At 40.4% G+C, this 15,536-nt stretch overlaps 1 protein-coding gene across 1 annotated transcript in view; it reads left to right on the top strand.

The window, feature by feature from the left end:
- Positions 1–15,536, top strand: part of AR (androgen receptor) — a 640,061-nt gene that overhangs the window by 426,269 nt on the left and 198,256 nt on the right. The window contains exon 3 of the mRNA XM_068247667.1: positions 6,923–7,039. Coding sequence (XP_068103768.1) covers positions 6,923–7,039 — 117 coding nt within the window. The remainder of the gene's footprint in view (positions 1–6,922; positions 7,040–15,536) is intronic.

Below are 15,536 nucleotides of genomic sequence, written 5' to 3'. Positions count from 1 at the left end.
ATTTTTTCTAATCCCTCAACTGCTGCTTCTCAGGCATTGTTCACAGTGGTGCATTGTAGTGTGGTGTTACGACCACTTTTAACGCAGCTTACCACACTGCAGTGCACCATTTATGCCCTGTCTGTTGTGCTTTTACCACATAATGTTTGTATTAACCACTTTATCCACCAATACAGTATATCTACATCCTCTGTGACTGAAGCCACAAGGATGTAGATATACATCTTGTAGCTGAAGCACAGCTGTGCACAGTTGGGCATTTCTCCCATGCACACCTCTGGCACCATTTGCTGCAGCACTAGTTGATGAAAGCAAATATATGTTCTCTGAGCCAATAAGATTGATTTTTACCATTAACCACTTCATCCACCACTACAGTATATCTACATCCTCTATGACTTCATCTAAGCCACGAGTCAGTAGATATATATGTCTTGTAGCAGAAGCTGTGCTGTGCAGGATTGGGCTTGCTCCTGAGCACATTTCTGGCACTATCTCATGCAGCACTAATTGGTGAACGGGAATATATGTTTCCTGAGCTAATGAGATTGATTTTTACCATTAAAAATACTTTTATTTTCTCAGTTCATAGTGAAAAATACACTCTGTAGCATTATTTCAGAATCAAATATATTCGCCATAAATTGTGACAGGAACATAATTGTTTTTTTTTTTTTTTGTGATAAGCACTAAGAATAGCCAAACAAAATTTGTGTTTTTTATCTACATTAGCACTTTTTATTTTTAGACTAGAATTGGTGAAACTGAGAAATAATGTGTTTTTTCAATTTTTTTCTTTTCCCATGAAAATGCATAGAAAACAAACTTGTTCAAGAAAACAAATGCCATACAATGAAAGCCTAGTTTGTCTTGAAAAAAAAACAAAACAAAAAAAAACAATATATTTTTCATTTACGTGTCATAAGTAGGTATAAAGTCATTGCTGATTAAATAGGGACATAGCTTAAATGTCAAAACTGCTCTGGTCCTTAACCTTTTCAGCCGCGCGGACGTGAGCTTCACGTCCGCAGCGGCAAGTGCTAGAGCCGCAGGGACGCGCTAGTCACGTCCCTGCAGTTTGGGTGGTCTGCAGGCGATCGTGCGGGCAGATGCCCGCGATCGCGCTGCTGCTGCTAGCAGAGGGATTGGCTGCAGGGGACAAAAGTCCCCTGTGCCAATCCGAGCATGTCCGCCGAGAATAAACACTGTTTTTGTTCAAAAACAGTGTTTATTCTGTAAATGGAGCCGCCGCGATTTCCGCCGGTTTCCGCCGCCCGATCGTTAAATTTATGAATGGAAACAATGTTTCCATTCATAACTTCCCCGCCGCTGCTGTGATCGGAGGCTTCCGATGGAAGCCTACGTCACTTCCCTGGTTACAATGTAGTGATACATTGTATCCCCATTAGCGTACATTGTACGCTAATGGGATTTTTGCTCAGTAGGGACATCTTGTGGCCAAATAGTATAACACACCTACTAACTTTGGGGAAAAAAAATAAATGGTTATTTATGTCAAGAGGACATAAAATGAATAAATATTGGGCTAAAAATTAGTGATGGATGTAAAACTGAAAAAGTGCACCTTTATTTTCAAATAAAATATTGTCACCATACATTAAACTAGGGGTATAATTTTAACATTTAAATAACGAAGACAAATGGCCAAATAAAATGTGTGGATTTTAGTTATGGTAGCATTAATTATTTTAAAACTGTAATGGCTGAAAACTGAAAAATAATGCATTTTTTTTATTTTTTTATTATTATTCCCAGTATAATACAGTTAGATTAAAATAATTCTTAGCATAATTTACTACCCAAGGAAAGCCTAATTGCTGGCGGAAAAAACAAGGTATAGATCATTTTGCTGTGATAAGTACTGATAAAGCTATTGGGGAATGAAAGGGAGTAGCGCTGACAGGTGAAAATTCCTCTCGTCCATAAGGTGAAAAATCCCTGCGGGCTGAAATGGTTAAGAGGGAACACGGTCTGGATGCAAAGTGGTATATAGTACAGTGAAGCATACTTTTAATTGACTGTATGCTTCACTGTATGGAACGCAAAGTGCAGGTAACTTTCCTTATGCATTGAATTCCTTCTGTTACAGGGAATGCAATGCAACTCTTCCTGTGGACCTGGGTGCACCGACGGTCTATTACCTATAGTAGTGTGAGGTCTAATGTACATAATGCTCCTAGGCTACTCCGTATTGCATTTATTTCCAGATACAATCGGAACATCAGTCACACTATTCACTCTATCTTCTGTCCTCCATTAGAATTGCTCCTTTTGCATATTTTGCGAGTCACAGGTGCAGCCAGGTTTTTAAATCTTAATTTTACTCTTGTGTTTATTCCGTCATACTCTAATTAATGGCTTTTAAAATTCTTATACCTGATTAAGGATGATTAACAAAATCACCATTAACCTCTGGTTATTTAAGTATTTCTAAATGTAAAGTGGTATACTGTTTACTGCTTTACATTTGGAAATACTAAAATAATCAGACCACCAGTATAAGTAGCCAGAGACTCCCACTGTATCGGTATTCAGAGAGTACCTACCCAGTATAGGTAGTCAGAGATTGCTTCCCCATCCCTATCCAGAGTGCATTGTGAAGGGGTGAACAACTTCACCTCTCCAGGATCCGGCAGACAATTATTCATTCTCATCTCTTAGGGCCTGTTTCCACTACACGCAGATTGGATGCAGAATAGATGCAGAAAAACTCCAATGAATGCCTATGGGATCATCTGCATCAGAAAAATTGTGTTGGAAACAGGCCCATGGGCATTCTTTCGATTCAGTTTTTCTGCATCCAATCTGCGTGTAGTGGAAACAGGCCCTTAGGGCCCGTTCACACTACACGCGTTTCCAGCCGCGTTTTGGAAACGCGTGCGGGTGGCCCGACACGCACGACATCAGACAGTGCATAGAGTGCACTGTCTGATGTTCACACAGCATACGTTCCGGGACCTGTGCGGTCCGGGAACGCATGCTGCACGCAGATTTTACAAAAACGCGCGGCTGTCCCATTCACTTTTCAGTGATGGGATCAGCCACGCAACGCATACGAACGCGGATGGCGTGCGTTCGTACGCGTTGCGGTCCGCATTTTGTAGTCTGAACGGGCCCTTAGGCCTGGTGCACACCAGAGGAGTTTTTCTGAGCGTTTTGAGTTTTTAAATCTGCTGCTAATGTTATCCTATGTGTCTGTGCACACTGAAGCAATGAGGTTTTGTAAAAAACCCCATAGCATTACATTGGGAAGAGCTTTTGAAACCTCTAAAAGCTCTTCCCAATGTAATGCTATGGGGTTTTTTACAAAACCTCATTGCTCCAGTGTGCACAGACACATAGGATAACATTAGCAGCAGATTTAAAAACTCAAAACGCTCAGAAAAACTCCTCTGGTGTGCACCAGGCCTAAGTCACTTTGTTTCCATAGTGAAGTTATGGGGAATCTCCCCAAGTGACAAGAAATATAAACCTGAGGTTCCAACCTTTCTGTGTGCTGTACAAAACTAAAAGATAAAAATTACTTTAAATGAATTTCTGCTGACATACTAGAAGACAGAAATAACAAATTCCTGTTGAGAAGTTATACTGCATTTGCTCACTAATAAAAATAAGGTTCTTTTCCGTTAGCCGGGCGCATCCTCTAGGTGGCGATAGAACTCCAGCAGAGTTACATCTTTCCCTACTATCCATGGCGGCCTGGAGGGGGAATAGTAATTATCGCCACCTAGAGGATGCGCCCGGCTAACGGATAAGTACTAAAAATAATATGCTATTTAAGGGAGTTTCTGCAATGTTGTGATTTAATTATTACTTTCACTTTTAACTAGAACTTCTTATGCCTGGGTGGTGCATTTATCCAAAGACCAGTTTGGCTTTTCAGTTTCTAAAAATCAAATACCAAACGTCCTATATTTTTATATATCTGTCTGATATTAACACTGGCAGTCAGTTCAGTAAGGTGACAGCTAGGTTATAACCTACTTGAAATGACAGATGTCCTTGATAAGAAGACTTCTCTTTAAAGATGAGAATTACTTTCAGACACATTATATACCTGAAGATGTTTTTCATTAGAATGTAGACTTGACAGGTCCACTTAAATCTGAAGAAATTCTTTTTGGTAACCATAGAAACAACAATGAAAATTGGTCAGAGATAGGAAAAAGTCAAAGAGTAAATCACAGAGGAAATAGATTATCATCAGTGATTGTTAAAATGGCACACTTACTTATATACTTGATTTGTAGATAGTCTTACTTGTAAAATATTTAAAAGTTCAGGAAGCATTTTTCTAGACATAGACAGAGATGTGCCAATTGCAGTAATCATTCCAGATTCTAAAGTACAATCTGGAGAAATGTTGCGCTGCACAAATATTGACCTGGCCAGCTCTAGTAGAAAACCTTGAATATGGGCCCAAGCACTGGGGGAACTGTATCTCTAAGTTGGCAACCCACTTGGAATCTGATCGCAGGAACTAGGCTTTGGCAGAAATTATACTCTTTTCTTGCTGGATTATTTGTAGGCACTAAAGCCTGGTTGTGTATGAAAAGTGAGCTGTCAATGACTTCTAATCAGGGTAATTACCTGTTAGAATTTCACTCAAGTACTTTATTGGCTGGGAAGCATAGAGTTGTTTGTAAGGGGCCTAAAAGCTACAATTCCCAGTGCAGCTACGAACAGCACTTGAGGATTAACACCTTTCAATAAACCTTTTTAAGCTTTGTGTTATCATGAGCTATGGATAGAAAATGATGAGTTTGATTTAAATTATATTACGCTGTATGATTTCTGTGAACAAGAACTGTTTTGGTCAACTGACATCTCTTACAGGAAAACTTTGCTTTTAAGTTTTTGTTCGCAGAAAGCTCCAAGAATAGCCTTGATCAGTAATTGACGGATATTGCAGAACTGCTGGGCTTTGTTTGTACCTTTGTTTTCAGTGCTGTGCTATACTCTCAACCCCTTGCCATACTGATACTACACTATCACTTAATGTAGTGATAATGATCTTTTTATTAACTAACCACACTGTCAGTTCTGAAGTTTTTTTTGTCCCTACATGTATCTACTATCACCCTTTATTCCTTTTGATAGGAAGTGTACACTGGGTTTTTGGAGTTCAGGGAGAATTTGAAAATGGCAAAAGAGTTTCTGGACATAATGGTGATAACTATTATTGTCATTATCATCATCTGTTATTTGTAAAGGAGTAATATATTACATATCATAGTAGAGTAAATAAGGTGTTATAACTAGAAACGTACATGTAGTACAAGTGCAAACTAGAACACAAAAGTAAAAGAGAACTCTGTCCATTTGAGCTTATGCTGTGTTTAATGGTAAGTTCATAGTGGTAGGTTTACCACCTGCCAGCCTCTCAAATGTGACATCCTAGTGTTTGCAGGCAGTTGGAGGAGTTGGGAGGTGGCAGTAGTACAATGTTTGAAAGGTGCAGTACCAAGTCATCTGTTACTTCAACATGTGCCAGACCTTGCAAACAAAAATGCTTAATTATTGCTTATTAACAAACAAGTAGGGGTTGATTCCCAGCTGCTACAGAGCTTAGCTGATCATAAACTCTGCAGATCAATCACCCATGTGAATTTAGCCTTAGTCCTCTTTTCCATGGATGGGTGGAGCAGTTCAATCGGCCCTCTGCCAGCCACAAGAGCCATTCAGCTGTAATACATGCAGGCTAATGGCAGCATTCGGTAACACCCCATATGTCACATTAGACACACAACGGCGGTACCAGGTGGTGGAATACCGTCTCATGCCGCATCCGTGCTCAGATGCAATTACAAGCTGGCAAGGACGTAGCCGGTGGACAGGAGCAGCTGACAGGCGCTGAATTCACTGTCTTCACATGCTCATTGAAAAGAGGCCTTTAGAGGTATGTAAATATGACTGCTTGCCATTCAATTCCATTTTCATAGTGCTTGGTTTGTGTTTAAACTGAATTTAGTCTCGGCAAGCCATTAAAGATTAGAGCAAGCCACATTTAGTGAAATGGGATATACGACAAACACTCTGAATTTAAACACAGGTTAACACTGCTCAATAAAATCTCATTCTAAACTTTAATATCCTTCCAAAGTACTTAAAAATGCTTAATAAATGCAGAAAATAAAAGTCCATCAACACAAGCCATAAGTGCTTTATCATTAGTAAATCTGGCCCGGGGGTACTTCTCCTCTAATTGTTTTAAATCACTTCTGTGACGTTTGTCCACAGTCCACAGCTTATTTACACACAACAGACATCTGGCAGAGGTTTGGGGACATGCGGCTGGCTTAGCTTATGATTTATGTTATGGCAGCACAGTGGCATAGGGGTTAGTGCTCTTGCCTTGCAACGCTGGGTCCCCAGTTCGAATCCCAGCTAGGTCAACATCTGAAAAGGAGTTTGTATGTTATCCCCGTGTCTGCTTGGGTTTTCTCCGGGTACTCTGGTTTCCTCTCACATCCCAAAACATACAGATAAGTTAATTGGCTTCCCCCTAAATTGGCCCTAGACTATGATACATACACTACATGATATAGACATATGACTGTGGTAGGGACTAGATTGTGAGCCCCTCTGAGGGACAGTTAGTGACAAGACAATAAACTGTGTACAGCGCTGCGTAATTTGTCGCCGCTATATAAATACTTGAATAAATAAATAAATGGCATTGATATGGGAATTATGGCATTTTTCTAGCAACTGATTGATTATTCTTTATTGGATGTATGGTATATTGCTTATTAGTGATGTGCAATTGCCCTTTGTTTTAAAGTTCACTTATGGTCCTTATCCTAACACTCTTTCAGGTAAACATTTAATAATCAATCTATATTCAGTTTTGAAGTAATAGCTTTTGCAGACATTTACATTATTCTCCCTATTATTTTAGGAAAGCAGAAATATCTCTGTGCAAGCCGGAATGACTGCACGATTGACAAATTCCGCAGGAAAAACTGTCCATCATGTCGTTTGCGTAAATGTTATGAGGCTGGCATGACATTAGGAGGTAAGTGCATGCTAATGTATATCGTAGTCATAGTTCATACATATAATGTACATCCATCTTAAACAAGAAATCTTGGAAGGTGAATATTTAATCCTAATAAAATAATTTCCCAAATTATTTGTAAGTTTATCCTCCTAACGTGAGTTTGAAAGCACAGTAAAGGCTTATTTCTATTGACTCACAACTCTATTTAGTGGAACCAAGTAATGACTGATTCAAAAAGGCAGTCTAATTGATGTAAACTCGTACTGACTGTTTTGGTGGATATAGGGAAAGGCCCTGCCTCCTTTTAAAGAGTCCCAGATAAGATTTGGTTTTTTTCCCCAATAAAATAGGCCCACTCTCCCTGTTCAGAAATGGCCATTCAGACGTGCCAGCCAGGGATGCTCGGGTGGTGCTTTTTATCACCCATCCGGATCCGGGTACCCAGATATCCGAATCCAGGTATCCGGATCCGACCTTGCAGATATCCGGATCCGATCCGGATATCCGACCAAATTACTCGCGGGTACCTGACCTATTCGGGTATCCGGATAGAAAACCCGGAAGTGCCCTTTAAATAGCTTTAAAATGGTTTTTAGGGTAAATGATGCATGTAGCAGCATGTTTTTTTTTTAAAGGGAAATACTAATTAATTATTTGGTGGACATAAAATGAAAAAAAAAAAGCTGTCAATTAACACCAGGACTAGGTTCCAGACAGCGGGACAACTGGGACATGACAGTTTTCAACCTAGACACCTTTAAAAAAATTATGCAGCAATTGTGTTTTGGGTTGAATAAAGGTGGCGGTATCAGCAGCAGTGGCCTGTGGCACCATGGCGGCCAGATTGGGGAGGTGAAGATTCTCCTGCGGCCAGAATGAGATGCTGCGGCTTTTCTCCCTGTGGCGGTTGGGGGTTGAGTGGTGCGGCTGGTGGTAGAGGCAGAAGGATGTGGTGGGTCCCGCATTCCACGGCCACTGTCTGCAATGCTGATCCTCCGTGCCAAACCCACCGACGCATCCTCCTCCTCAGAGTCAGAGCTGACATCCCCATCCTGTGGATGGTAGTCACGGTCCTTCATCCCATCATCAACATCATACCCCCCTCCTCAAAACCCATAACATCCTCCTCAAACTCCTTGCAGCTAACAGCCCTGAGTTCAATCGTGGCTCCTGGAGTGAAAAGCTCGCTGACTGAGCGTAGGCTGCCCACTGGGGTTCGACACTGATACGGCAGACCTTCTGAGGGTGGCTGTAATGTTGCTCCCTGTCCTCTTGCCCTTGCTGCCCCTCCCCCAGCTGCCGGTGCCAGCAGACATAGTACAACTTATACGTGATGATGTCACCAGATGATGGGGGGTACTTTTACTTTAATAAAATCAGGGTTGGACTTTACATCAAATCAGCACGGAGTGACAGACCGCAGAGTATAGGATAGACAGTGCACACTGTGTTATGGTGGCGGCCTGGCGGGTACACACGGTGCGTTCCTGCACTCGATTTCCCGCTCGATTCCCGTCGACTCGATTATTTCCGACATGTCCGATTTGCGTTTCGATGGATCGTTAGGTCGATTTGGCATACTTTACATGTGAATCGACCTAACGATCCATCGAAACGCAAATCGGACATGTCGGAAATAATCGAGTCGACGGGAATCGAGCGGGAAATCAAGTGCGGGAACGCACCGTGTGTACCCGCCAGGCCGCCGCCATAACAACTAACTGCAGTACTAACTACAATACAATAACACAGTAATCCTCCTATTCCCTATACTGTCCTGCTGGCCTACACAGACACAGACTGGACCTAACTGAGTGAATGAAAGCAAACAATTACAAGCTAGCTAGCTAAAAAAAAAATAGAACAATAGCGTCGTCAAGATGTTTAGCACTCAAAGCTTTAGGTTTATCACTGTATACAGCACTTGCAATGCCAGCACTGGAGCAAGTCTGTCAGTGACCAGCCAGACACACAAGCAAGGATGATCTGTCTCATCATGCCAGCCCTCCTTGCTATACAGGGGGGCTGGCCAGGGTTCCCTTCTGTGATTGGGTGCCAGGACTTAGGCTGGTAGGCCTCTGATTGGCTCAATGAGGTCAGGTGGGGCTGGCCAGGGTTCCCCTCTGTGACTGGTTGCTAGGGCTTCTGCTGGGAGCCCTCTGTTTACCTGGGTACCCGGATCCGGATGAGCATCCCTGGTGCCAGCCATTACCCAATAGAAGTGATTGTGTAACAGAGAGTACCTGGTGACACCTGATGACATTTTCTTCAGTGTATAGAAATTCTCATACTGTAATGGCATGCAATTAAGGCATATGGGGTGTTTTAAGAAAGGACTAAAAGTATGTGTAGCCACCTCTATGTGGTAGTACTGCATATGCTATTGTGGGTTAGTAGAGATGATCAAATTATTTTACAGAAATGATCCTTAGTGGAAAATAAAAATGGAGAAGAATGTGATCAGAATGTGATTTCATAAGATTTGATTTGTAAGTCTCTGATTGGCTGGTCAAGGTCATGGCTCTTTTGTTTCCTGTATGGGTTAAAACAAAAGCAGAAGAGAGAAATGATCATGAGCAGTCACCTAATCAATCAATTACAATCAAATCAATTACATCAGCTGAGAAAATCAATGACATGTTCTGCATGGAATTTCTTTTAGAAATGTTTGTACAATGTTTCCCTGAAAATAAGACCAACCTCATAAACAAGCCTCAGTGTGACTTGTGATGTATTTTTACAGATGCTCAAAAATATACAGTAAAGGTGGCCATACATGATACAATTTTTCAATTAGATAATTTAGTTCGATTATTTCGTTAGATCGAATATAAAGATTTTTCCAGCATGTCCGATCATTTTTCCCGAAAAAACGGGATAATCGTTCGAATTTCTTGATCGAAAAAAAAAATATTTTCAACTTTCATTCAATTCGATCATTTAGATCGAATAAACGGGAAAATCTAACGTTTTTATTGTACCGTGTATGGCCACCATAAGCCTTACCCCAAAAATAAGACCTAGTAAGGCCTCATTTTCATCAACGTGATTCAGCAGTGCTTTTGGAAACAATGCAATTTTGATTGCAGAGACATCAGAAAGTGTATATAGTGCACTGTCTGATGTTTCCATCCATGCATTGTGATTCACTGCGGAATCGTAACGCATATGGTTGCATGTGTTTTGGTGCGTTTGCATTGTGATTCCATTCATTTATTATGGAATTGCACTGGTGTAAATTGCCCGAAGCGGAGGATGGAAACAAAGTCTTAGCCTTCATAGACAAATCAGTGTACTGTTACATACTATAGTGCCCAGGCAGCCTACACATAAAAAAAAAGTTGAATCACTTCTCACACAACTCAGCCTTTCAGGCTTGTATAACCCACCAGCAGTACGACCCATGTACTAATATACTTGCTATCGGCAAATCATTCATATAACATTGTTGCTGCTTCTAGCAACTTGGAGGAGCAAGTGGAAGATAAAATAGAGCAGCTGGAATGTGCCTAAGAGTGTGTGAGGAGCTGGAGTTCCCAATTTGCAAGGCATACAGTAGTCCAATCACTGTCCAACCCTAATAGTTTCCTTTCCTTGGTGAAGGGAATTTTACCATGCAACTCCAGTGCACTTTACAATATATTAAAGGGAACCTGAACTGAGTAAAATTATTTAAAATAAGCACATGATATAGCTGCAAATTAATATTAAATACTTCCCTGCAGAGGACTGAATTGCAAAAAAATAGCCTGGTCACTAGGGGGGTGTAAGCCTGTGGTCCTCAAGAGGTTAACCACTTCACCACTGAGGGGTTTTACCCCCTGACCACCAGAGCAATTTTCACCTTTCAGCGCTCCTTCCATTCATTCGTCTATAACTTTATCATTACTTATCGCAATGAAATGAACTATATCTTGTTTTTTCCGCCACCAATTAGGCTTTCTTTAGGTGGGACATTATGCCAAGAATTATTTTTTTCTAAATGTGTTTTAATGGGAAAATAGGAAAAATGTGGGGAAAAAAAAAATTATTTTTCAGTTTTCGGCCATTATAGTTTTTAAATAATGCATGCTACTGTAATTAAAACCCATGAAATTTATGTGCCCTTTTGTCCCGGTTATAAAACCGTTTAAATTATGTCCCTATCACAATGTTTGGCGCCAATATTTCATTTGGAAATAAAGGTGCATTTTTTTCAGTTTTGCGTCCATCCCTAATTACAAGCCCATAGTTTATAAAGTAACAGTGTTATACCCTCTTGACTTAAATATTTAAAAAGTTCAGTCCCTAAGGTAACTAATTATGTATTTTTTTAATTGTAAATTTTTGAATTTTTTTTTAATTACAAAAAAAAAAAAATGGGGAGTGTGGGAGGTAATGAGTTAATTTTTTGTGTAAAAGTCATTTATTTGTATGTGAAAAATGTGTAGGGTGTAGTTTACTATTTGGCCACAAGATGGCCACAGTAACTTTTTGCTTTATTGCGACCTCCAAGCCTCCTTCCGGAAGCTTGGAGGAAGAATAAGGAGGCTGGACACGTGAGTTTCTTCTCACAATGATCGCGCTGCCCATAGGAGAGCAGCGGGTCATTGTGGGGCTTAGATCAACGAACGGGAATGGATTTTCCCGTTCATTGATCTCCGGGCGAGCGGGCGGCGGCGGTTTTACTAGCGGCGGGCGGCGTGTTTACGAGCGGGAGCGCGGACAGCGTCGGGAACGCGGAAAGTACGTGTTTCTCCGTCCCTGGTTTTTAAAGGATGGAAAAAGGGGCGGAGAAATACGTACGCGCGGGGGTAAAGTGGTTAAACTGGATATTTCATGTAGATTTTTCAAAATGATTCCCACATGCCTCTAGCTGTGTTATTCCTTATATATATCCAAATAAGCTGATCATCTTCCACTAACAGGGTTATGGTTGCCCAGGGTTGTCTGTTTTTCTTATCCCAATTCTGATGGATTTCATCTGGTCTATCTGTGATAATTACAGCCCACAGATCATCTCTATATAGCAGCATATCCATTTGAAACTTCCATAACTGATAGTTCATGTTATTCAACAGGGGGTCACTGCTTGTTCTGGGCTGCTAGCCATATCTGCTTCTGGTACCTTTGGGAGATTCCCTATAGCCATTTGCTGAGCTTCACCTGATCACTGTTGGGTGTTCATCTGAGCTGTCCAGGAAATCACAATACCATAGAGATTATCACCATACTTTACAGACAGTGACATTTTGTGGTTGCTTTACTATCTACTTCCTGCTGGGCAATACAATCTACAGTTATGTCCATAAATATTTGGGCAGAGGCAAGTATTTCTAATTTTGGTTCTGTACATTGTCTTTGTCCAAATATTTACAGACCTAGCTATAGCTTTAGCTGCCTGCCTGACTGTACCTTTAGGGCTGGTTGACACGGATGACAGGCGGCGTTGAGGCGGCTGGGAAGCCGCATCGTCCTGTGACGTCTCGTCACAGTTGCAGGTAAGAGCCTGCAGCAATGTTTGCTAACATTCTTGTAATGGATATAGATATCTTGAAGGATATTTTCCCTCTATGAAAGTGAGGTTACACTCTTAAAAGTAAAGATGGTGCCGCCCAGCCAGTCTTTCAGACAGCCAAATTCAAAACAAATTTGGTCACATGTGTGTTGATAGAATAGAAAACTGATTGCCTCAGGAATGGCAGGTGCTTCATATTTGCCTCTTTTGTTGTAAGTCTAATTTTGACCACCTACAGATAGATCTTCATGCAATTATTTTATTTAAAAACGATCACAAAATAATTTTAAGCAACCATTTAAATGTCTTAAAATAATTAAATTAATCCAGTTAAAGTGAAAATTGTGCACTCCCCTATTTGATGTTTGGACCACATTTGACTGAATAATGAATGCAGTTTGATTTTGCATAGATGTTGCTGTTTTGTCTTACCGTAGCATCATTACATGTGTGGCCAGTGTAAATAATCTACCCAGTTAGGGGGTCTATGTGCATTTTAACTACAGGAAACACTAACACTTACAGTGGTAAAGAAGAGAGCTTCTGCAGTCTGTTTACAAACCGGGCCAACCTTACAAAAAGAAATACTGGCTACAGATGAACCATAGTTGCATGTGTGTAGTATTGTATGTGTATTAATGTGTGTTTTGTTTGCAAGACCTTCTGAGTTTCTAGATACAGGGGCTCCTGGAAAACCAGCCATGTTTCAGTCTTTTCCATCTCCCAGACTACCCTAATGTTTCTTAGTGTCTGAGTTGTTTTAGCTCAACTATCGGGATTTTCACTTTAACCTTCATTGTGTTTTAGTAGGCTGAATTGTCTTGCCATCCAGTTTTCCGAAATTATATCCTGGATGTGTACTTGTTTATCAATTGATTATATTATATTGTCTAGGTTTGTAAGAGGATTGCTTAACCTATTTTGGTTCCTGGACGTAGTTTCTACGTCCAGGAACCATGTGCGCTCCCGCGGCCGATCGCGCGTGTGCACGCGCACTCCCGGCCGCGGATTCGGTAGCCAGGGAATCAATGTATCGGGCTATGGTGCCCGATCATTGATTCCTCTCCCCCGCTGAAAAAGCGACAGCTTCTCTCGGAAGCTGCGCCTTTTCTGGCCGTTCCCTCTCCGATGAGTCACTCTAAGCGTGTGTTACGCTTAGAGTGACGTCATGTAAACAAACTCATGGCCGCCATCTTGTGGCCAAAAAGTAATACTACACCTGTAAGAAAAAAAAATACAAATTAACACACATTTACATTATAAATCTATTGTTTACCTCCCACCCTCCCAAAACTACCCAAATAAAATGTTTACTATTAAAAAAAAAACATTACAATAAAAAAAAAAACATGTAAATATTTACCTAAGGGTCTAAACTTTTTAAATATCAATGTAAAGATGAAATATTTCTATATTTTTTTTTACTTTAAACTTGTAAATAGTGATAGATGCAAAATGGAAAAAAATGCACCTTTATTTCCAAATAAAATATTGTCGCCATACATTGTGATAGGGACATAATTTTAACGGTGTAATAATCGGGACATATGGGCAAATACAATACGTGAGTTTTAATTATGGAGGCATGTATTATTTTAAAACTATAATGGCTAAAAACTGAGAAATAATGAATTTTTCCATTTTTTTCTTATTCTTCCTGTTAAAATGCATTTACAGTAAAGTGGCTCTTAGCAAAATGTACCCCCCAAAGAAAGCCTAATTGGTGTCGGAAAAAACAAGATATAGATCAGTTCATTGTGATAAGTAGTGATAAAGTTATAGGCTAATGAATGGGAGGTGAACATTTCTCACGTGAAAACGACGGAACCTGAATGGGTTAAAGAAGGAGCAATATTTTAATAATTACCTCAAGGCAATTTGTATGTCTTTTCCACGTTTGCATAATTGCTTTATTAAGTATACAGTTTTCAAATAGGACATTAGAGGGTGAAATGTAGTTCATTTACTCTATCACTTTCTTGATGGATGACTGTTAGCATAAACCACATAGGGATCTGTTTATAAAGAGTGGGCAAATTTGGCAGTTACCTGACTGCACATGTTTACATTCCCTGGCAAATCATTCATCTATTTATAAAGACATCTGGGAAATTCTGCATAGAACAGAATGCTGTCAGATGCAAAGGTGACTAGGAATATGTGCAGAAAATGTTGGTGGATATGGAAACAATTTCTGGAAAGACTCCTAATGGGTTCACTGCAAAGTAAAATACTCCAGGTTTGAATGTAGACTTTTGAAGCACTTATATTGGCACTTTACTTTGCCAATTTGACATTTATTATTTAAAAAAAAAGCAAGAGAAAAGAATCAAAGTTGGTATTTTCTGAATCAGAAATTAGTTTATTCATCAAACACGACTGGATTGTGCCCGGAATTCGGTTTGGCACAGGAAAAACAGCTTGGATGGGAAGACAATGAACATTAAGTCAACTGGTGACAGTAAAAGCAACCATACACACAACCATAGTTTGTAGTGATTGTACATACAATAATAAAGACAGTTTTCAGCAGAGTGTGACTCAAGGGGCTGGTAGATATAAACAGCAGGAAGAAATACATGAGATAAGGTCACCCCCCTCCATCTACTTCCCTACATCCAACAGCATCCACCTTACCAGGCTGCTGAGGCCACATGTGCTGGCGGCAGCAGCAGCAGAGCACAAACTATTTTGCCTATAGGTTCCCAGACAGCTAATCTTGTTTTGTTTATTTTAACAAGCATGGGCCTTATAGAGCATACGTAAGTGGCCCATGCTGTGTATCATCGGGCCCTTGAGAGTAGCATGTATAACAAGAATGGTATAATGCTGGGTCTAACGTACACACAGAAAATACAATAAATCAAGGTCAGGTCGAAGCTTGGGCCATACACGAAAAGTCAGAAATGCGTGGTACAGAAGGACTAATGTAGAGCTAGGTCAAAAACGGGCTAAGATCGTTACACAAGTAATCAGATGACTACAGTACAAGGGATAGAGACAGGTGCTTGGTCA

This window comes from Hyperolius riggenbachi, chromosome 8, assembly GCF_040937935.1.
Source record: "Hyperolius riggenbachi isolate aHypRig1 chromosome 8, aHypRig1.pri, whole genome shotgun sequence".
Classification (NCBI taxonomy): domain Eukaryota; kingdom Metazoa; phylum Chordata; class Amphibia; order Anura; family Hyperoliidae; genus Hyperolius; species Hyperolius riggenbachi.
This window is presented reverse-complemented; position numbering and strand designations above follow the sequence as displayed.